The sequence below is a fragment of the Staurois parvus genome, unplaced genomic scaffold (assembly GCF_062004578.1).
Source record: "Staurois parvus isolate SC_StPar_1 unplaced genomic scaffold, SC_StPar_1.0 ptg000773l, whole genome shotgun sequence".
NCBI classification, from domain to species: domain Eukaryota; kingdom Metazoa; phylum Chordata; class Amphibia; order Anura; family Ranidae; genus Staurois; species Staurois parvus.
Window position 1 is genome coordinate 643,801 of NW_028318569.1, and position 25,098 is coordinate 668,898.

The 25,098-nt window shown below is 41.6% G+C and overlaps 1 protein-coding gene across 1 annotated transcript; it reads right to left on the bottom strand.

Annotated features, from left to right (window-relative positions):
- Nucleotides 1-470: 470 nt before the first annotated feature.
- LOC149444783 (general transcription factor II-I repeat domain-containing protein 2-like) lies at nucleotides 471-2,405 on the bottom strand. Its single transcript, XM_089654536.1, has one exon. The coding sequence runs from the start codon at nucleotides 2,403-2,405 to the stop codon at nucleotides 471-473; it is 1,935 nt and encodes a 644-aa protein (XP_089510662.1).
- Nucleotides 2,406-25,098: the final 22,693 nt, after the last annotated feature.

The window sequence follows — 25,098 nt, forward strand, 5'->3', positions numbered from 1 at the left end:
TAAAATTTACCCTTGCCTATCCCGCTACACTTCGCTTCAATACGCCTGAATCCAAATCATTTGCGCACGCAGAGGAAGCCCTTCTTTACCTGCAAAGCAACTTTCCTGATACCGTTGGTTCTCAACAACCGCCACGAGATCTTGGTCCGCGAGACCAACGCAGTCTCAGAAAGGACCTGCCGAAACGCCAACGCATTAATCATGCATCGACTAAACCAGGGGTCTGCAACCTTTAAGACATAAAGAGCCACTTGGACCCGTTTCCGAAGGGAAAAAAAAGACTGGGAGCCGCAAAACCATTGCAACATTTAAAACAAATCCAACACTGCATATATTGTTTCTTACCTTAATGCTATATACAGGATCGTGCAGTTAGCTGTCAATCTGAAGAAAAAAATAACTTTTCCACTTAACAATGTAAAATATATTTTTGCACATTAATAGCTAATTAAAATATTTAATTTATCTGGTTAATGGGATTTATTCTCCTGAACCTCAGTGCACAGTGTCTGCATATCAGGGCTGTAAGACGTCACCTTCATTTTCACACAGGCTTGCAAGCTGTCATCTGTGAGGCGTGATCGATGTTTGTTTTTAATATAGTTCATGTTGGAGAAGACCTGCTCACATACATATGTGGAGCCGAAGATCGACATCACTCCAAATGCATACTTTTTCATGTTTATATAAGTGTTGGGGATAGCATTCCAGGTTTCGAATACAAGTTTGTCCTGTTTGGGAAGGTTTTTAATATCACTCCATTTATGATTCTGTGCCAGAATGGCCTTCTGCCGGGCAACATCCTCAAGAGTAGCGGTCAAGCATTTAAACTTGGACACCCATATATCTTTGTCGGCTATATCGGCCAATTCCAACTCAAGATCAGGTTGACTTACACCTGCAAATGCAGTCATATTCAATAGGGATGGATCGATCGCCAGGGGAATGACAGGGAAGGATAATGTGGTTTTTTCCTCTCTGAACTCACAGAATCGTTTCCCAAACGAACTTTGCATTGTGGTGATTGCAGACTTGAAATATTCCAAATTGATTGTATCATGACTTTGTTTGAACTCTCTCAAAGAGGGAAAGTGAGACAGTGTACCTCTCTGTAAATCTTTGATAAACACTGTCAACTTGCGCTCAAAAGCCAAAACCTCTTCCAGCATGTGCAGAGCTGTGCCTCCTTTCCCCTGAAGGGTTGTATTTAGCGTGTTTAGATGTGCTGTCATGTCTACCATAAAATGTAATTTTTCCAGCCACTCTGGCTGTTCCAGCTCAGCAAAGGTGAGCTCTTTGCTGGCCAGGAAGGTTTTTACTTCTTCTAAACATGTGACAAAGCGTTTTAGCACCTCGCCTCTGGACAGCCACCGAACCTTGTTGTGGAGCAGGAGGTCAGAATATATGCTTTCCACTTCATCCAATAACAAACGGAACTGGCGGTGGTTTAAACCCTTTGCCATTATCTTATTAACAATTTGAATGACCACATCCATCACTTTTGTGCATTCTGGCGGAAATGTTTGAGCACATAATGCCTCTTGGTGCAGGATGCAATGAAATGACAGCAGCGTTCTACCAAGCGCCTTCTGCAGTAGAGCCACAAAGCCCTTCTGTGCACCTCTCATACTCGGTGCCCCATCAGTAGCCACTGAGACCAGGTGTTTGGTGTTTATTTTTTTAGCAGTTAAAAAGTCCAGAACAGTCTTACAGATATCCTCACCTCTTGTTTGGTCTTTTAGTGGTATCAGCTCAATCAGTTCTTCCTGTGGCCCAAAAGAGTTCACATATCGACAGAACAGCGCTATTTGTTCAATATCACCTTTATCTTTGGACTCATCACAGGCGATGGAGTACGCCACAGCTGAATTAATGTCTTGAATTTGCTGTTTGCTAATGTTTTCTGCCATTTTTAGGGTTCTGTCTTTGACAGTCTTCGCAGAGAGTGGCATGTCTTTGATTTTCTGTCCAATTTCATTCTTGTTTTTGAAGTCCATGTATAGATGTTCCGAAATCTTAATGAATGTTTCTTTTATATACTCTCCATCTGTGAAGGGCTTCCCGTGCTTGACTATTTCCTGAGCGGCCACAAAACTAGCATATGTTGTGGAATTTGCAGACTTCGCCCACTTCTTGAAATTATTTTTGCTCATATTAACCTTTCTCATAAGTTCTTCAACGGCTTTTCGTCTCTCATCTCCATCTGGATATTTTTCAGCAAAGGCTGTGTGTTTATTCTGGAAATGCCTTGCAACATTGGACTTTTTGTGGTTTGCTAATTTCTCACCACATATTAAGCATACTGGTAAACCAATCTCGTCAGTAGAGAATGCAAATGATTCTGTCCATGTATCATTAAACACTCTGTTTTCTTCAGAAATTTTTCTCTTCTTGCCTTTATCCATGGCTGACCTACCACGGGGTCGAAAACAGCGACGTAAGTAGAAATCACAGGGCCCATGCCAAAATTTGCTATGCCCACCCCCCTCAAGTTCCAGCCACCCCCTCCCCTCGTTTCCCTGCAACCTGTGTAAAAATTGTTCGATATGTCTGCCGCACTACCACTGTACCGCTAAAAATCGCAGATCACCGCCATTACTGGTAAAAAAAAGAATAAAAATGCCATAAATCAGCAGATGAGGCAATGTGTGCGCAAACAAATCAATGTACGCTTGCGATTTTTTTTTAACAAAAACAAGTAAAAAAATACATATCGGCCAAACTGATGAATACATTTTTTTAAATATTTTTTTGGATATGTATTATAGCAAACAATTATTTAAAAATGTTATTTTTTTCTAAATTGTCGCTCTTTTTTGGTTTATAGCGCAAAAAATAAAAACCGCAGAGGTGATCAAATACCACCAAAAAAAGCTCTATTTGTTTGAAAAAAAGGACGCCAATTTTGTTTGGGTACAACGTCGCACGATCACGCAATTGTTAGTTAAAGTGACGCAGCGACAAATCGCAAAAAGCGCTCTGGTCATGAAGGGGGTTTAAGGGCCCAGTAAGCAAAGGGTTAATCAGGGCCACAGTGTATCGTCATAATCACAATCATAGCCTTCGGTAAATATGAGGGCCCAATGTAATCCAAATTATAAATATATTATTATATTATTGTCACTTTTCTATTAATATTTTTTTAACCCCCCTCAGAACTACTTTTCATAGAAAACGTTAAATTAACTTACCTTTTTTGTTCTTCACTCCCGCGCAGTGCTGTGTTCTTCTTCACGCTCATTCAACGCTAGCTCACGCTGGTTTCGACTCTGTCACTCCTCCCCCTCGCACACAGGAGGCCTGACGTCACCAGGCACTGTACTCATGGCGAGGCGGAGCTGAACCACGTTGAGTAGCTACGCCGTATAGTAATTCATCCCCCATAGTAATTCATCCCCCATAGTAATTCATCCCCCATATAGTAATTCATCCCCCATAGTAATTCATCCCCCATAGTAATTCATCCCCCATATAGTAATTCATCCCCCATATAGTAATTCATCCCCCATATAGTAATTCATCCCCCATAGTAATTCATCCCCCATATAGTAATTCATCCCCCATATAGTAATTCATCCCCCATAGTAATTCATCCCCCATATAGTAATTCATCCCCCATATAGTAATTCATCCCCCATAGTAATTCATCCCCCACATAGTAATTCATCCCCCATAGTAATTCATCCCCCATATAGTAATTCATCCCCCATATAGTAATTCTTCCCCCATAGTAATTCATCCCCCATATAGTAATTCATCCCCCATATAGTAATTCTTCCCCCATAGTAATTCATCCCCCATATAGTAATTCATCCCCCATAGTAATTCATCCCCCATATAGTAATTCATCCCCCATAGTAATTCATCCCCCACATAGTAATTCATCCCCCATAGTAATTCATCCCCCATATAGTAATTCATCCCCCATATAGTAATTCTTCCCCCATATAGTAATTCATCCCCCATAGTAATACATCCCCCATATAGTAATACATCCCCCATATAGTAATTCATCCCCCATAGTAATTCATCCCCCATATAGTAATTCATCCCCCATATAGTAATTCTTCCCCCATAGTAATTCATCCCCCATATAGTAATTCTTCCCCCATAGTAATTCATCCCCCATATAGTAATTCTTCCCCCATAGTAATTCATCCCCCACATAGTAATTCATCCCCCATAGTAATTCATCCCCCATAGTAATTCATCCCCCATATAGTAATTCTTCCCCCATAGTAATTCATCCCCCACATAGTAATTCATCCCCCACATAGTAATTCATCCCCCACACAGTAATTCATCCCCCACATAGTAATTCATCCCCCATATTGTCTCAATTCACTTACCTTTGCTCCGCGCGTTCCTCTCGCTGTGTTCCCGCGCCGTTCTGGTCTTCAGGGCGGACTGAGAGAGGAGTTCGTCACTCTGCCCCACCTACATCCTGACAGCCAATGTTCCACGCTCCGCGGGCGGGATTTTTGAGGAGGGAGGGGAGCGGGCGCCCGGCACACAGAAGAGCCGCATGTGGCTCGCGATCTGCGGCTTGCCGACCACCTGGTGGGCAGTGTGCTCCGGAGCCGCAGCAAAGATGAAAAAGAGCCGCATGCGGCTCTGGAGCCGCGGGTTGCCGACACCCGGACTAAACAAAGACCACCTTGACGATTGAGTTACACGTCACTGGCCAATCTATAAACTGTTCTTTCTTGCCTATCGATAAAGCCTAGTTTACCTACATTATTATTGGTTAATTACGTTGTTTAATTTTGCCCTCTTTGGAGTTAGCGGTTCTCTCTCATGATCACAATAGCTTGTTTACCCTCTGTATACATAGTTTTATTATATCTTTGGCTGCTGCGCTGCCATAGATGATGGGGTGATTTGATCCCTTCTCTCTTTCACTAATGGCCTATGCTGCCATAGGGGGCTTTACTTTCCTCCTATCTGTTTACACACCTCCTCGGTGCGGGATCTACAACCTGTCATTTCCGGTAACGCAGGTTAAAGAAAGGAGATCACATGCGGAATAATGTGAAGTCCAGGATCACTATGCAGTTTATTGTTCTTTTTGTTTTTCCGAACGTCCCATGTTGGGTTGGTCGGACTATTGTATGTTCTCATCCCCTTCTCCTTTCCCCTCTTTCTCTTTCCTTTACTCTTACTCGGAGACCCCACAACACCTCTTCCTCTCACGCAGAGTCGAGGGGGCGCAGACCATGAGACTGATTTTGTGGAACTGCGGCTAGTTAAGGACGATTTTGATACTTTTCTGACCATCTTTACACCTAATTCCTTATGCTTTGGGTGATCTCATGGAATGTTAAGGGCCTGAGATAGCCACATAAACGCATGGCCATTCTTAGACATTTAAAACGCATGAAAACAGATATTGCGCTCCTTCAAGAAACACACCTAACCCAATCAGACCTTATACGTATGAAAAAATTATGGGTGGGACAGGTACTGGGGTCACCATCTCCCTCTGGTAAAGCAGGGGTAATCATCCTTTTTCATAAACGTCTTACACCTGACATCGTTACGTTTGACACAGATGAGGAGGGGCGGTACGTTGCAGCACATGTCATACTAGACTCCTCCCCTTTCGTATTGGCCAATATATACGCACCAAACTCCTCACCCAAACCTTATTTTCAGGATATGTCCTCAAAACTGTCTAATTTTTTACACCTCCCTGTACTAGTAGGAGGCGATTTCAATCAATGTATGTACATACGGGAAGATAAACAAAAACCTTTCATACCAAATTGCCCAACTAACCACACCTCTTCGTTAGCACCTACATTATTACACAACTTCACAGAGTCCCTGCAGCTCACAGATGTGTGGCAACTAATGCACCCAGACGGTAAGGAATTCACGTTCTTCTCTCCCGTACATCATACTGTGTCCAGAATTGATTATTTTTTTGACAATCGTGCGCTTTTACACAACATCTCAGATTCTGAGATACATCATATAGCGATCTCCGACCACTCCCCGAAATCTATTTGCATACGACACGCGCAAAATAATCACCACCCACGTACCTGGCATTTCCCCTCTTTTCTAGCACACAATCAGGACTTGCTTCAAATACTGAAAAATGCATGGAGCGAGTTTTGTGAAACAAATGCAGAACACCAAACGGATCCCAACCTTTTTTGGGAGACAGGCAAAGCGGTCTTACGTGGTAGAATCATAGCGTTCACTTCCACATACAAGAAGAACCTTCTTCGCAATTATTCAGCAGCAAGTCTTCGTTTAAGACAAGCACAACAAGACCTAGCAAATCTAAATTCCCAAGAACATAGGACTGCATGGTCAGAGGCCAAGCATCAATTTGACATATTGGCTGCTGCACAAGAGGCCATACACAAATCCTACAATGACCTGCAATTTCATAAATTTGGCAATAAGCCAGGCAAATTGTTAGCAAGGCTGTGCAAAAAGCCGTTCACACCTACTCTTTTTACGTCCCTGAGAGATGCACAGGGGATGCTGAAAACGGACCCTCTAGATATTATACACGTTTTGGAACACTTTTATCAAACTCTTTATGGCCCGGACCCTATAGACATATCTAAAGCTACCTCTTTCTTGGACCAGGTCACATTGCCTCAGTTAGACCCCCACCTCACTTCAAGCTTTAAATGCTCCCATTACTTTATCGGATGTGTCTTTAGCTATTAAATCACTTGCAAATGGTAAAGCCCCGGGCCCTGATGGTTATACAGCCGAATTTTACAAGTTAATGGCTGAATCCCTTTCTCCCACACTACAATCGGTGTTCCAGACCATTCAGGCAGGAGGAGAGTACATTCCCTCAGGATCCCAAGCCTACATCAAATTGATAGCCAAAAAAGAAAAAGACCCATTAGAACCTGGCTCGTATCGTCCTATATCGCTGCTGAACCTCGATGCAAAACTTTTATCGAAAATCATAGCATACCGCCTAGCAACTATTTTACCTACTCTTATACACCCTTCTCAAGCGGGATTTATACAAGGGTGCTCAGCAGCTTCCAATATTCGGAAGGTGATATCCGCTTTGACTCAAGCCACGAATGACACACTCCTAGACGCGGCAATAATTTCATTAGACGCTGAAAAGGCCTTTGATAATGTTAGTATTGAATGGCTTTTCTTGGCGCTCGGAAAGTTTGGATTTGAAGGCCCGTTTATGCATTTGATTTACACCATGTACTCGTCTCCAACAGCCCGAGTTGTAGCTGCAGGACACATATCTAACCCTATTCGTCTTCACAAAGGCACTAGACAGGGATGCCCTTTGCCCCCGCTACTTTTCAATCTAGCCCTAGAACCGTTAGCGCGCTGTTGTGGGCTTTTGAATCACGTCTCAAGAATATGACTTTTATCAAGACATAGTATTATATGGCAAACAGCTCAGCATAACCGGATGTTAAGAGTTAATTTTGTCTTGGTTGAACCACCAAGAATTCTAGTTAAAGAACTGGAGAGAATGGGGGAAGTAAGACTTTTCCAAGACAATGGGACTGTTAGAACTGTCAACAAGGACTATTTGTATATGGAGGTTGAGAAGAATGCACCTACAGAAAGTCAAACACATAGGACTTTGACTTGTAAACATTTCAACAATAATGAGACGGGAACTCAACTGATTGAAAGCTTAACCAAAACCTGTAGAGTGTGGTGAACCAACAGACCTCTGAAACTATTACCATATACTATTGTTCACCAAGGGTGAAAGCATTAACAGTTGTTTACCATGAGTCCAATACAAGGGCCAGGCAAACAGAGAGTTTTTTCCCTACACCGAGAAAATGTTGATTCTGAAACAAAGGGGTGAAATTCAGGACATTTAAGTTTAAAAGTTCACTGTATATCATGACAAAAATGTACTAAAAACAGATTATAAATAAGATGTCAGAGACTTTAAACACCACTAAATACTCAGCAATGGGAACTATATATCACTAACTTGAGTATTGAGATGATGGGAAGTAAGATGTATTATAAACTAGCATTAGTTACATGTCTTATCAGGAAACAAACAGGATGATATTTCAAGTAGGAATAACTGAATATACACCTATATTCCATGGTCCCTATTTAGAATAATATAGGTATCACTGTTATATCTGGATAGAGCCGTATATTTTATTCCTGAAATTACCTGAAGATTCCACCCAAGGTATGAGTCATCTCAAATACTCACATTGTTCTGTGATACATGACCGCCACCTGGCGGGCAGGTGAGAAATAGCTTATGTACACACATTTCTCAACTAGCCAATCAGGAAGCCTGGTGGGAAGGTATCTTAGAACAATGGACTAGTGGATATAAAAGCCCATGTGCTTTAAGAAAAGAGGATCCCTCATAAAGACCTCATGGAAAGACCTGACATCTGAAGAAGATCTCTGCTGAAATAACTACTCTTCCATCTTTTCAAACTTCCTAAAACTTTAAACCTCTAAACTTATAACTTCCTACATTCTCCCCTATTGAATCTATCACTTGCCTATATATCAGTCTAAAGGCGTTCCACTGCCAGCTAAATCCACGGGAGAGTTGCCTAGTCTGACGTCCGGGTGTGGTGAGATATTTATTTGATTTTGTATTAATTACTTTCTCCGTTGTGTAGAATCATAAAATTACCTTAGTGTATTACAACAATATTGGGTAGTTAGATATCTGTAGTCAGATACTGTGTTACTGTTAAAAAAATTGTTTATTGCCATATTATAAATTTTTCATATTTCATAATTTATTGAATATTAATAACCAGAGTATCACATATCAAGGGCTTACTTCTTGCAATCCTATGGCCACGGCGTGCGAGAATATAACCTTTGAGATATTCGAAATTATTAATTATTAATAAATTTAATAAATAATCATATCATTTAAAAATTGTAATTGATGTAATTAGTTAGAAACTTGATTAGTGTGTCTTACATTGGTAGGATATATTTTTGATTGTGTGTACCAATATTCATTTATCACCAGTCTTTTGCGTTTTGTGTTAATATATATATAATTTTTGTACATAAATAAATTTTTATATTTATCTATTATAAGGCAAATTTTGTGTGTATGGTACGAAATCATATTGGCTAAAAGAATTCAAGGTATAATAATAAGTGGTGATCAAATTATCAAAGTGTCCAAATTAGTGGTTTACTAAATATTTGCCGTATTTTAACGGCTGGAGGCACTGTAATATTTCATCTAAGGGAAAGGGACACGCCCTTTATAAATAATATATATCCTTACATAAACCACCACAACATAAATTTGGAGGCACTGCTGAGATCCATAGAAATCGTACCATAACACAAAACGCACTGGTGATTGTATATTTGTACACTTTATCAAACATATATTTTGTATCAAAATGGCATCCAGTAATCACGGATCCACCTCTTCCAAGCATAACGAGGAAAATATGGCGGCTCAAGGCATTGAGCAAGAAGCTATGAAGCCAGCTCGGAAAGCTGCCGGTGCTTGGCAGAAGTATGTTGAAAATGAAGTAATAGATTATCTCCGCAAGAGATTAAGTTTGGGGGATAGCAATAAGGAATTTGTGGATGAAGAGAAAAAGCAGGCTATTAGCACTTTTGAGGACCTGTTCAACCAAAAGGGCCAGGTTGTTGGGTTTTTAATAGCATTTGCTGGAGCAGAAAGTGATAGAAGCCGTGACAGACTTCTCCTAGAAGCTTGGCCCATGTTATGGTTCATGACCGCTGGAGCTGCCCAGCAGACCATGACTCTAAGGGAAGAGTTGTCAGAGGCCCGCCTCTTGTTAGAAAGCAAAAATCAGGACATTGAGTCTTTGAAAGGGAAGCTTGGTCATGCCGGTGTTCGTTTAGACGAATCCGAGAAACATTATGATAGATTGGTCGGAGACTTTCGAAGTGCTCAGGACCTATATGAAAGAAACTTTCAGGAATTAAAACAACTTCAAAAGAAGTATCAGGACTTAAAAGATGAGGTGGAGTACTTCAGATCAGAGAGGTTATCTCCTGTCAAAATTAAAGTTCACCCAGGGGATAAGCATGACCAGTCAGAACTTACTTTGATAAAATCTGAGCAGAAAACTCTGGAGGAGCAGATTATAAGGTTGACGGCCCAAATAAATTCTGGGGTCCAAAGACGGACCAACCCAGTCAAGCCAGAGGCTGATGAGCGGAGAAACCCGCATCACAGCGAAGTATCTGATAGTGAGTCAGGGTCAGAATATAGGTCACCTCCTAAGCTTTCAAGATACACTCCAGAGCGCTCTGAAGAAAAATATGAGGTTTCATATAGGCAGGAAGGGAAATCCCAGGGGTCATTCAGGAGATATGACACCCCAAAGGTTATTAAGTTCCTGAAGGACACTGTTCCTATGTTTTCTAAGAAAGGGTCCCTTGAGATCACCGAACACATGAGAACATATGAACAGACGTTAGAGATTCTGGGCATTAGAGATGACCACACCAAAATAGAATTGTTGCCATGGGTGTTTGAAGAGAAATACCGGCAATTCTTTGAGACCTTGAGGGCCTATTCCAATCAGTCCTGGAGAGAGGTTAAACATAAGTGCCACATGGAATTTGGGCCTTATAAAACTGTAACCTCTGCCAAGGCTGCGGCCTACAATTTAAAGTGTGGTCCTCACCAAAGCCCTGCAGAATTTCTGGCTGTCCTCAGAAATGCCTATTTCCTGGCTGAAAAGGATCCCAATCCTAACCAGCCAGAATTCAAGACACTATTCTATGAAGCATTACCTGCTTACATAAAATTGGGACTTGCAAAGGATTACAGAAAGGGATGCTCTCTTGATTGGTTGGTGAGAGAGAGCGACTATTTATTCTCGATCCAACAGTCCAGTGAGGGCGGGATAAAAAGAGAACCTAAAAATAGCCCCAAGATAGTAGCAGCCACTACCGTTTCCCCTCCAAATCCAAATTTGCAGGCAGAGAAGAAATCATATGCGGAAGTAGTCCGTGGGGGTAAAACCAATGGTTCCCCTAGATTTGTACCTCAAACCCAGCAAGTGAAGGAGGTCCATAACTTTGCACCCCAAAACCAGTGGGTAAGAAAGGATCGACAAAAGCCAGGGAACTACGGTAGTGGAAGTGAGAAGAATAAAAAGTATGGTAAGGGTCAGTACAGTGATGAGAACCAAAGGAGTCAATGGTATCCTCAGAGGTTCTATTATCCTCGCCAAAACCAACATGGGAATTTTTATGGGAACCCCAATTTCAACAGGCTCCATAATCACAATAAGAATCCCAATTTTAATAAAAACTCCGATTTCCAAAGATTTCCTCCACGCCAAGAACACCCTCAGGCTCAAAGGGGGGATACAGTACCCCAGGCTCCCTTTAATAACAGGGAGACCCCAAAACCTCAGAGAGAACAATGGCGTCGGGATCAGAGCAGTAGTTCTGACTCTGAGTCTCATTACCAGTCTCGTCCAAAATACAAGCGCAAGTATAGGAAAAGGGAGAATCAACAGAATGACTCCTCTGAGCGTATTGGACAAATAGAGGCACAGGTCAGCAAAATGGCTGAACAAATGGACAGGCTTGTCACTCAATTTCCATCCAATCCTTTTTTAGGAGCAGCTCCTGTGACCCACCAAGGGTCACAGAATTAACAGGCAACCGAGCCTTAAACCAACAGGGGAGGACACTGAGTCAAATGACAGGAGATGTGTGCCCCGTCCCTGACACGCCTACTAATGGAGAAGTTAGTTCTCAGGCAAAGGGGGACCATTTGTTGGTTATTAATGATTCTCCTGCTTTTCAGTGTCCATCTATTGCCCCTAATATAGTCGCGACATCGGAAGTCGTCGGGATTGACAAGCCAGACGGAGCACCAACTTCTAGTTGTGCTTCTGTCTTGAGACAGTCCAAGAATCCCACCAGGGAGGATAAGGGTAATGTGTCCACTACATGCGGTGAGATAAGAGCTAGTCGCATGTTATTGAAGGGCCCACAGATCTTCAACCACACCAATTTCATGTGTGAGCTGACTGAATCTGATGGGAGATATTATGCCACGGTACAGGTGCAGGATGCCAGTGATCTTTCGATTGTCGGCTTAATAGACACTGGATCCCAAGCAACCATCATGTCACAGGAACATTTTGACAAAGTGGCTAATGTCATGCCCACCAAGCCGAGACTTAAAAGTTTTGACAGCTCATTGATTGGTGTAGGTGGAGACCCGTTACAAGTCATGGGTACCGCCTGGCTTAAATTGAAACTGGGTAATAAGGAACTGAGACACCCCATCATCATTGCTAGCTTCTCCCAGCACCACATGATAATTGGGATGGACTTCCTAAAAAGGCTGAACACCATAGTTGACTGTGTGAACCAAGTACTGTGGTCACAGGTAAATACCCCGATTAAATATGGGAAACTTAAAACTCCCCATTCCCGACAACACTGCCACCTGGTGGAAGAAAGGCCTGGATCATTAGAAATCCATTTCAGGAACAGCCAACTTCCTGATGTAACGGTTATCAAACCTGATGACCATAACCCTATCAGAAGAGATGAGGAACACATTTTTAGAATTCCCCAAGATAAAATAAAAGATATTTCCCTCCAAGATGACATCCTTACGATATCTTTTCATCAGGAGGATAAACCAAGAAAAGGGGGAGATCACACCCAATTCTTGACAGGTATTGAAAGGGTTAACAGCGACTTGTTTATCCCCATCCGGATAAATGGTCTTAATAGGTCAAAATATGCCAAACTAGATTTGAGACAGGAACACAGCTTTGTAAGCCATGGGTTGATAAAACACCTGACCGAAATGGAAATGATCCGTTTCTCCACACCTCAGCGTCATTGGATTTCAGACTCCCTTGATGACTCTGATGATCACAATTCAATGGCTAGGTGTCTCTTAAACGTCACTGTAGGAAACAAAACAGCCACCCATGTGTTCCTAGTCTTGGATAATCCCCAAACTAAAATTTATTTTGGCAACGATATATTACATCGCTTTGCAATGCAAGTCGACCTAATTAATGACTGTTTATGGAGTCGACTAAAGGGGGACCCCGAAAAATACCAAAATCTGGACTTAGCTTTAAAATCCCAGCAACAGATGCCTTATGCTGTTGAGGTCCAGGTAGCCCAAAAGATTACAATTCCTAAGGGCATAAATAATTTCATACTCCCCATCCAAGTTAAAAAGGGACATAGACTGAAGGGGTCAGATGCATTAGTATGCCTCTCCCATAAAATGCAGGGGGAGGGACTGAACATTACACACACGCCCCTAGTCAACACACATCAATCCCCGATGTACATTTACGTACATAATCTGTCCAATCAGGACATCGTCTTACCCAAAGAGACCCTTATTGGTCTAGCGGTAGAGACTGAATATTATACCTTTGGGGTCACTAACCAGGTGATTGGACTCATCCCCGATGAATATTTGTCGGAGGAACAATTAATTGAACAAACATTCCATTCACTACCAGAGGGTATTTTCACCATAGAGTCCATTTATCCATTCGATTCTAAAGATGGCACCTGTCGAATCGAAGAGACATCAATTGTCTTTGATCACCCAATCAAAGAACAAGAGTACCCCAAAGAACCTGGATGGCAGGAGAACACACACACACATCACATACCCAATGACCTCACCACAAAACTTGAAGAGGCATATGAGATAGGTCAGCCGGAAAGCTTTCCTGGATTCAAGGAGTTAGTGGAAGAGATGGTGGCCCTCGCCGACGCGTGTGCCAGTGATCTCGACCGACAATTGCTCCGAGAGCTTCTCCTTGAATTCCAAGAGATCTTTGCCAAGGATTCTTACGATTGTGGGACTACTGACCTACACATCGCTAGGATCCAAACAGATCCAGATGCCCCACCAGTATTCGTAAGACAGTATAGGTTACCATTAGCTTCCTATGAATCTCTAGCTGAGATTATCAGGAAGTTACATGAAAGGGGTATAATTAGGCCCATCCACAGCTCCTACAACCACCCGATCCTGGGTATTTTAAAACCCAATGGACAATGGCGTTTGTGCGCTGACCTCCGTCAGCTAAACAAACGTGTGTACATGTCAGGATGGCCTGTCCCATACATAGACCAATGTCTCGCCCAGCTCCAAGGATCCCAGGTTTTTACAGCTTTGGATTGTGCACAGGGGTATTGGACCATAAAGGTGAGTGAGGAAGACCAATACAAACTGGCTTTCAGTTTTGGGAATCGACAATATTGTTGGGTGAGAATGCCTTTCGGATTCATAAATTCCGGACATGAATTTGCTGTGTTCATGCACAAGGCCATGCCAGACGCCTTCGAAAGGGGGACGTTGGCATATGTGGACGATATCCTGATCAAAAGTACTGATATGGCCAAACACATTACAGAACTTCGGCATGTCCTGGGCCAATTAAAAGCAGCAGGAGTAAAACTGTCCTTACAAAAAGCCCAGTGGTGTCGCACGAAGGTAAACTTCCTAGGCCATGAAGTTACTGCTGAAGGTTTGAACCCACAAAAGAAGAAAGTTGAGGCGGTTCTGAATTGTAAAGTCCCTACTAACCTTAAAGAATTGAGATCATTCCTAGGTATGGTAAACTACTCGCGTAAGTTTATTGATAATTACGCCGAGATAAGCAAGCCACTGCTTCACCTACTGAAGAAGGATGTCGAATGGTCGTGGGGTAAGAAACAGGAGGACGCCATGAAGGAATTAAAGGAACGTCTCACACAAGCTCCGTGTCTCGGATATCCCGAAGGGGGTAAAAATTTCTATCTAGAGACAGGGTTTACGCAGGTAAGTATGAGTTCTGTTCTTTACCAGAAACGTGATGATGTCAGTAAGGTGATTGCCTATGCCAGTAAAACTTTGTCCCCGGTTGAAGTAAAGTTCAGTGACTGTGAAAAAGCTCTATTGTCCACCGTGTGGGCATTACAGAATTTTCGCAGTTACATTCAGGGAGAGAGAATCATTGTTGAAACGGCACACCAGCCTTTACAGTATTTAAAGAGTGAACGTATCAAGGGAGGAAATGTGTCTAATAGCCGCATCACTGCTTGGACTTTGTCTTTGCAAGGGTGGCCTCTTGAAATTCGGTACAAACAGAACAAGGAAAGTCCAGTAGCCCAGGGCCTAGCCGAGCTCCATGATTGTTCCGCAACTACGCCTGCTATGGAGGGCCCGGACACTGACTTTCTGGAAGAACAACTGTTCTCTCCCTACAAGGTTTACGATGAAGAATACTGTAAACAGCTGCCGTGTGTATATGTGGATGGTTGTGCTTTTCATCACAAGGATGGGGAACAGCTCCAACTAGTGGCAGGTATTGGAATCGTTTGGACCCAAGGTGTCACCCCAATTTCTGTGGGATACAAACTTGGACCAAAAAGCAGTCAGGTTGCTGAACTTACTGCAATTCTTAGAGCAGTTGAGATAGCTATAGAGTTCAACATCAGAGAGTGTGCCATCATAACCGATTCCAATTATGTCAGGAATAGTTTTGTGGAGTATTTCCCTAGGTGGAAGCGAAACAACATGAACAAGAGTAATCACAAACCCGTGAAACATGGTAAGCTCTTTTGTCACATCGATGAACTGGTGAGGTCCAATGATCTCACCCTGCACTTCAAGAAGACCAAAGGCCACTCCAAGGTTCTAGGTGCCGAGAAGGAAGGGAACGATCTGGCCGATTCTCTAGCCAAGGAAGGGGCAATCACCGGTGAACTGTTAGACATTGACCAATTTTTAGGTACCGTACAGGTTGAAGCTGTCACCAGGCAACAGGCCAGAACAGCTGGTGATCCGAATGCATTACAGTGGAGTCATGATTCTCCTAGTGAGGATTTAATTACTGCCCAAAAAGAAGACCCAATAATTGGCTTGTTTTATAGTCATATAGAAGATCCCAACCAAAATCCCATAAATAAGGAAGTATGTAGTGGGAAGGAGGATTTACGTATCTTAATGAAATCCAAATCCCAATTCTCTTTATACCAGGGATTGTTGATACGAACCTCAAAGGGTGGCGTACAACAATGGGTCGTCCCACTTAAATTTAGAGGTTTGATGCTACAGCATGCCCATGATGCTCCCACTTCCGGTCATCGTGGAGAGAAGATCACGTATGAGATCCTGCGGGATTATGCCTACTGGCCTCATATGTTACGTGATGTGAAGGAATACTGCCAAGGTTGCCTAATATGTCCCCAATTTCAACCTACCAAGCCAACTCACAGAGCACCTCTCCAGAAGAGGGGGATATGTATGCCTTGGTCAGACCTTCAAATGGATTTTATTGGGCCCGTAACAAAATCTTCACGAGGAAATTGGTATATGTTAACAGTTACATGTTTATTCACCAAGTATGTCGAATGTATACCAGCACCAAATAACAGCTCCGAGACATGTGCTGCATTGCTAATAAATCATGTATTTTCTCGTTTTGGTTTACCTCAGAGGATAGAGTCTGATAGAGGATCGCACTTCACTAGCGAAGTGATGGCCAAATTGTGGAAAATTTTGGGGGTTAAAAGGAAATTGCATATCGCCTATCGGCCAGCCTCTAGTGGTGGTGTAGAACGATACAATCAGACCATCGTTAATGTCCTTAAGAAATTTGTTAAGGAAACAGGCAAAGATTGGGATGTCAAACTGCCACTGGTCCTGATGGCGTTGAGGGCTACTCCGAATACAGTTACAAAAATGTCATCTTTTGAACTGATGACAGGTAGACGGATGGTACTGCCCCAGCACTTATTGTATCGCACTACAGATCAAAATTTGATCAATGCTACCACCACACACCAGTACATAGAGGATTTACGTAAACATCTGCAATATGCTTTTGCCTTTGCCCAGCGAAATTTGGAAAGAGCTGCAACTAGTGCTAAGACATACTATGATCTCAAAACCTCCAAGAAGGAATATGAGATTGCTGACAAGGTCTATCTATACAACTTTGCAAGAGACCAGATCAAGGAACGGAAATTCCTTCCATCTTGGAAAGGTCCGTTCTCTATCATTGATAAAATCTCTCCGGTCGCATATAAATTGCAGGTTACCCGGTATGGTGAAATCAGTGATAGATGGGTGCACATCAACCAATTACGTGCTTGCCATCCGAAGTCTCAATTGCAGTTGTTGGAAGACTGAACCCACCAATTCCTATCTGGAGATATTGAGATCATTCTTAAATTTCCTTTGAACATATAATTCATCTTTTGCCTTACAGGATCCAATAATATAATTTTATGTATATCCATTACTCAAACTGTTCATTTTAATAATTTAGAAAGGAAGGCCCAGACTGTGATCAGACCTTCGATCGGAGGTGTCAATGACCGGACCCTAGAAGGAAGCTATAATGTCCTGTGGGAAAGACCAGATGCCAGAGATCGATCCGGAGACGATAACCTGATGTCCCAGGCCACCAAGGGCCAGTCCAGAGGAAAAGACCCGCCTAGGAGACCGTCTAAGAGACCTGTCGTGCGGAGGACCCATGGACCCCAAGGTGGATGTGCCAGGCCAGGCCGGCCTCATCACAAGACCAGGATCGTCATCGGAAGTGTCCATCTAAAGACGCCGAGTCAAGTTGAGGAACAACCAGCATGACCGCTGCCATTTTATTATCGAAAATTTTTTTTTGAATTTCATTCCCTTCACCAGAGAAGACGAACGATCACTCTAACCCAAAAGCCCCACTCATGTTTTTCGATACAGACACCCCTCTACGCGTGCCTATACCCCAAAAACAAAGGGGGATTTTGTTGTGGGCTTTTGAATCACGTCTCAAGAATATGACTTTTATCAAGACATAGTATTATATGGCAAACAGCTCAGCATAACCGGATGTTAAGAGTTAATTTTGTCTTGGTTGAACCACCAAGAATTCTAGTTAAAGAACTGGAGAGAATGGGGGAAGTAAGACTTTTCCAAGACAATGGGACTGTTAGAACTGTCAACAAGGACTATTTGTATATGGAGGTTGAGAAGAATGCACCTACAGAAAGTCAAACACATAGGACTTTGACTTGTAAACATTTCAACAATAATGAGACGGGAACTCAACTGATTGAAAGCTTAACCAAAACCTGTAGAGTGTGGTGAACCAACAGACCTCTGAAACTATTACCATATACTATTGTTCACCAAGGGTGAAAGCATTAACAGTTGTTTACCATGAGTCCAATACAAGGGCCAGGCAAACAGAGAGTTTTTTCCCTACACCGAGAAAATGTTGATTCTGAAACAAAGGGGTGAAATTCAGGACATTTAAGTTTAAAAGTTCACTGTATATCATGACAAAAATGTACTAAAAACAGATTATAAATAAGATGTCAGAGACTTTAAACACCACTAAATACTCAGCAATGGGAACTATATATCACTAACTTGAGTATTGAGATGATGGGAAGTAAGATGTATTATAAACTAGCATTAGTTACATGTCTTATCAGGAAACAAACAGGATGATATTTCAAGTAGGAATAACTGAATATACACCTATATTCCATGGTCCCTATTTAGAATAATATAGGTATCACTGCTATATCTGGATAGAGCCGTATATTTTATTCCTGAAATTACCTGAAGATTCCACCCAAGGTATGAGTCATCTCAAATACTCACATTGTTCTGTGATACATGACCGCCACCTGGCGGGCAGGTGAGAAATAGCTTATGTACACACATTTCTCAACTAGCCAATCAGGAAGCCTGGTGGGAAGGTATCTTAGAACAATGGACTAGTGGATATAAAAGCCCATGTGCTTTAAGAAAAGAGGATCCCTCATAAAGACCTCATGGAAAGACCTGACATCTGAAGAAGATCTCTGCTGAAATAACTACTCTTCCATCTTTTCAAACTTCCTAAAACTTTAAACCTCTAAACTTATAACTTCCTACATTCTCCCCTATTGAATCTATCACTTGCCTATATATCAGTCTAAAGGCGTTCCACTGCCAGCTAAATCCACGGGGGAGTTGCCTAGTCTGACGTCCGGGTGTGGTGAGATATTTATTTGATTTTGTATTAATTACTTTCTCCGTTGTGTAGAATCATAAAATTACCTTAGTGTATTACAACAATATTGGGTAGTTAGATATCTGTAGTCAGATACTGTGTTACTGTTAAAAAAATTGTTTATTGCCATATTATAAATTTTTCATATTTCATAATTTATTGAATATTAATAACCAGAGTATCACATATCAAGGGCTTACTTCTTGCAATCCTATGGCCACGGCGTGCGAGAATATAACCTTTGAGATATTCGAAATTATTAATTATTAATAAATTTAATAAATAATCATATCATTTAAAAATTGTAATTGATGTAATTAGTTAGAAACTTGATTAGTGTGTCTTACATTGGTAGGATATATTTTTGATTGTGTGTACCAATATTCATTTATCACCAGTCTTTTGCGTTTTGTGTTAATATATATATAATTTTTGTACATAAATAAATTTTTATATTTATCTATTATAAGGCAAATTTTGTGTGTATGGTACGAAATCATATTGGCTAAAAGAATTCAAGGTATAATAATAAGTGGTGATCAAATTATCAAAGTGTCCAAATTAGTGGTTTACTAAATATTTGCCGTATTTTAACGGCTGGAGGCACTGTAATATTTCATCTAAGGGAAAGGGACACGCCCTTTATAAATAATATATATCCTTACATAAACCACCACAACAGCGCTTCCTATTGTTTAAGTCAAATCTACATGGCATCAATAGTGGACAAGAAGAGCTGAAACTCGCGTTGTTTGCGGATGATATTTTAATTTTTACCTCATGTCCCTCCCTCGACTTGCCCTATATCCAACATATTTTTTCTTCCTTCCGCCTCTACTCTGGACTCTGCATTAACTTTTCGAAAAGCGAGGTGCTTCCACTATTTCGCTCTCGCCTTCTGGTATGGACTCCAAATTCGCAAATCAAAATCGCTCCCAAACATATTACCTATTTAGGTATAAAGATAGAGAAACTTGCTTCATCCTTATACACGTTAAATTATACGCCTATAATTACAAAAATTATCGGGGAACTAGACATGTGGAAGGAATTACCACTTTCCCTTCTGGGCAGATCACACCTCTTCAAGATGGTCAGCTTTCCAAAACTCCTTTACCCACTCCAAACCATACCTCTCCTGCTCAAACACAACGACATAGCGAGGCTGAACAGGGCAATATCGACTTTCTTATGGAAAGGCAAACGTCCCCGTATAGCATTGGATAAGTTCTTTCTACCAAGATGCAAGGGAGGCTCCGGCCTACCGAATATTCGCACCTCCAATCTTTCTTGTCTACTCCGTATAGGACTAGACTGGCTCACTCAATCCTCCAAATATTCTAACTACCATTTAGAATCTGCAATAGCATTTCCTTATGATCTCTCAGCCCTGTTACACTCCAACGTTAATTCTCTCCCGCCCCACTTAAAACATAACCCACTCATCCGCGACACCCTTATTACATGGAGGGAAGTCAGGCGCAAATTGGGTGTCTTTCCGTGGCTTTAACGCTTCCTTCCTATTCACCATAACCCCTCTTTTCCTCCCCCTCAATCTCACGATGCATATGATACTTGGCAATCTCAACAACTGAATTTGGTACAACAATTATATGACATCTCTACAGGTTCCCCCGAGACCTCTTAATAGTATTCTACAAAACTATGGACTTCCGGCACATCATTTCTTCTACATACAAGTAAGGAACTTTGTCAACTCCATGGTCCCCACTAAATCTACCAGATTTCAATCGACATTCATCGATGTCTTAGCGACCTCTCGTAAATACAACATCTCAAACATATAGGCCTTGATTCACTAAGATGTGAGTGTATTAGCAGAGACTGACCATTCAGGCAGACTCCGGTCAATCAATCAGTCGTCTGACCAGCGTCTAGCAAGCTCATTGACTAGCGTCTACTGACTACTTTGCTATCACTAAATGTGGTATCCCGTCTGGCACATTTTTAGGTGCAATACCGGATATGTTCGCTAGATGGCGCACAAGCACGGGCTTTATTAACATTGGCGTTCTTATGATGGCAAAATAGAATTCTTAGAATGTAATAAATAGTACACCTGTATTAGAATTTTCTATTTTCTTCTATTTCTTTTCTTGCTGTGTCTCCAAAATGATCAGGAAACTAATGCATTTACTAATGAATGTCATACATTCTGTACTCAAATGTTAAACATTTTCACACTTATATCTCAAATAATTTATATACTTCTAATTTCCCAATATAATTATATATCTTCATTCTCTTTAATCACGTAAATATTCTATGGTAAAGACAAGTGCAGCGCTATAAATGCATGTGATCAATAATGAATGCATGTAAAAACCAAAAAGTGCAAAGAATTGCAACAATGATGTAATATTGTAAATGGTGCTAAAATAAGTTCATAGAATCATTCCTGAATAATGGAATGTCCTTCGTGTGAGAGTACCAACTCAGAGAGTGCCTATGAATGGCACGTGTGGTCTCTCCGTGACGGACAGTAGTGCATGAACTCGTGAAAGGTAAACCACCCTTGGGACTGGTCTACACTCACCAGAACAAAAGTATTAATGTGTATGGGTTATACACATCACACATCTGGGGGTGCAGCGGTATGCTGGCAGTTATGGGTTAGTCATCCAGCTCCATCCATCCATCCATCCATCAGGGTGGGTGCCCAAATGGTCCTGGGGAGGAATTAGCTCAGCCACAGGAGCCAGAAAGGTGCTCAATAGTGTAGTACACTGTCACAGGGGTGGATGACCTTTCACGAGTTCATGCACTACTGTTCGTGGTTATATTTATCTTGTGTAATACCATTTTACTAGTCTATATCATTTGACCAGCGCTCACTTTATCATTTTTAAACAATGTAACTATTCTACATTATAGCTCAATCTGTGTCTCCCACAGTGGTTTAGTGGTTAGAGCTCAGAACTTACAGCACTTGGGTCATGGGTTCTAATCCCAGTCTTGGCAACATCCCAAAAAAATGGAGATCAATTTTCTGGGTTGTGGCAGGAATATTGATCAATCAATTATGATTTTGCCTAATGACTAGAAAGTGGATGAATGTTACTTGCGTACTGTTCTTCTGCCAATTAGGAAATGTGCAAGTTTCATGCCGTGTATATTTCATTGTAACTTTTTTCTCTTTTAAATCTGTCTCCTTATACAACTTGACCCCCTCCCCCACCCCATCATCACCTGTCCCATATGCAAATCTATGGATCACCGCCCCACTCCTTAACTATCTATTTACTGATCAAGTGAATGTGTCTCATTTTCTATCAGCTACAGCTCAGATCTCACATTATTATACAATTGCTGATTGTATCTCACCACTAGTCTGATTGAATTCACAATTCCTGGTCAGTCCTGTTCCCTGACCTCTAATAACCTTTAGGGCCAGTTCACACTACATGTGATTCAGTTGCTTTTTCAGCATCACAAAGAACGCACAGAAAGAAGGTTATATGGTTGTCAATGTCATAGTTCACATCAGCGCTTGCATTTTCAATGCATTGCAGGTGCTGTAAACAAAGTTGACCACGCTGCATTGTTTCTGCACAGAACTGTACTGGAACACATTGAAACGTCCTTGAATGTACTAAAACGCACATGTCCCTAACTACATTGAATACAAAGAAAATAGAAAAAAATAAGTGGAAGGGATACAAAAATGCAATGTAAACATGTCCAAAACGCATCCAAAATGTACTGGAACACACTAAACATGCATGCCAAAAGGGCATGAAAAAAACCCATCAGGAACACATCTAGACTGTTTCTATAGTGTGAACCAGCCCTTAGGACTTGTTCACACCATTGGTGGTGCAGAAACGCATGCAAGAACACACATTTTCCAGCACAGCAAAGAAATGCAATGCCCTATGTAGATGTGCGCAGGTACCATGATGAAAACGTTGTTGCACCTACACACGTCTATTAAAAAGAGCCCCATTCACAGCCACAAATACGCATGGCACCACACTACTGTGCGGTTAGGTGCAACACACTTGGAAAATAACATAAAAATAAGCCAACATGGCTAAAACATATCTTGAAAATATGGGGACTCTGATATCCGGCGACAGTCCGTTCACGAACGAGAAGCAATTCTGCACCCCTAAAACCAACATAGAGGAAAGGGATGGTCAAATTGCTGTGCTGCTTCCAAACCACCTCTGGCATGCCAGGGTCATTATGCAGGTCCTCGATGCCAGTTCTTGCCTGCGGCCACAAAATATCCACTGGCCACAAGTGAAGGTGAGTGGAGGACGTAAAGGTGGATTTCTACCAGCTTCAACCGCAAGCAGTACCACTCCTGAAAAATGAGAGCAAATAATCATTGACACGTCATCATGACAGTCAATTCTCAGTGCAGGCTATCTAGAGTGTCTTTCCTTTTTAACCATTTCAAGAGTTCAAGGAAACATTCTTGGAGCATCTACTGTGTTTGGAAAGGCCAAAGGTCCCCCCCTCCCCCAGGCACACTAATGCTTATGCAGGCCATAGACGGGGAGAAAAACAGCCGATTTTTCTTTTAAAAAATGAAAAATCGGTTGTTCAAGCGGCCGATGTTACTAGCAATGGTAAAAAAAAAATCGGCCGATTTTCATCCCGTCTACAGCCGGCAAAAAGTGTCCCTGCAGAGGGCTCCGCTATTTCTTTGACAGTTCTTTGACATTTATAGCGGTTGCAACAATGTATTTGTATCCATTTCGGATACAGATGTTTTTATTCGGAAACAAATAGATACAATGTTGCAACCGCTGTATATGTCAAGGAACTGTCAAAGAAATAGCGGAGCTCTCTGCAGGGACACTTTTTGCCATACTGGAATTCCTCTCATTTTTCATCCTTCTTCTTCCTCTTCTTCTACTTCTTCTTCATCATCATCCTCTTCTTCTTCATCATCATCCTCTTCTTCTTCTTCATCATCATCCTCTTCTTCATCATCCTCTTCTTCTTCATCATTTTCATCATCCTCTTCTTCTTCTTCTTCATCATCATCCTCTTCTTCCTCTTCATCATCTTCTTCTTCATCATCATCATCATCCTCATCATCTTCTTCATCATCATCATCCTCTTCTTCATCATCATCATCATCCTCTTCTTCTTCTTCTTCATCATCCTCTTCTTCTTCTTCTTCTTCTTCTTCTTCATCATCATCATCCTCTTCTTCTTCATCATCTTCTTCGTCATCATCCTCTTCTTCATCGTCTTCTTCTTCTTCATCATCATCATCCTCTGCATCATCATCCTCTTCATCATCATCATCCTCTTCTTCTTCTTCATCATCATCCTCTTCTTCTTCTTCATCATCATCCTCTTCTTCATCATCCTCTTCTTCTTCTTCATCATCTTCATCATCATCATCCTCTTCTTCTTCTTCATCATCATCCTCTTCATCATCTTCTTCTTCTTCTTCATCATCATCCTCTTCATCATCATCCTCTTCTTCTTCATCCTCTTCTTTTTGTCTTCCTCTTGCAGGTCACTGCTCATGTGCAGATTTTTTATCAGTAAAAAATCGGCCGATTTGCCCATCATTGCCGCGAAAATCGGCCGATCGGCAAATTCGGCCGTTTTTTTTCCAACTTTACCGGAAAAAAAAATCTGCCAAAATACCGAAAAACGGCGGAACAAATAGCCCACTAACGATCCGAAAATTGGCCGATTTTATTTTCGGCCGAAAAATCGGCCGATTTTCGACCCATCTATGGCCTGCATAAGATATGGTGTGGCCCTAGGGTCAATGTGTGTTTAGAATACTTCCAAAATGCACATACAAAAACACTACATCCAAATGCATGTTGCATTTCTATAGCATGTTAAACAGAAGAAAAATGCACTTACATAATGTTAACATGCGCAAGTAAAAATAGACAAAATCCACATCCTTTTATTCTGGCTTCACATACATGCATTGTGGTATACCGCACTCCTGGGCAAATCACATGCAATTTGTGTGCGTTGCAATTAGAGACAAACATTTTGCACACCTCAAATTGCACCGCATCCGGGCCAAAAATGTGCAGGACCCTTTTTCAGGGTATGCACATGGGTGTGAATA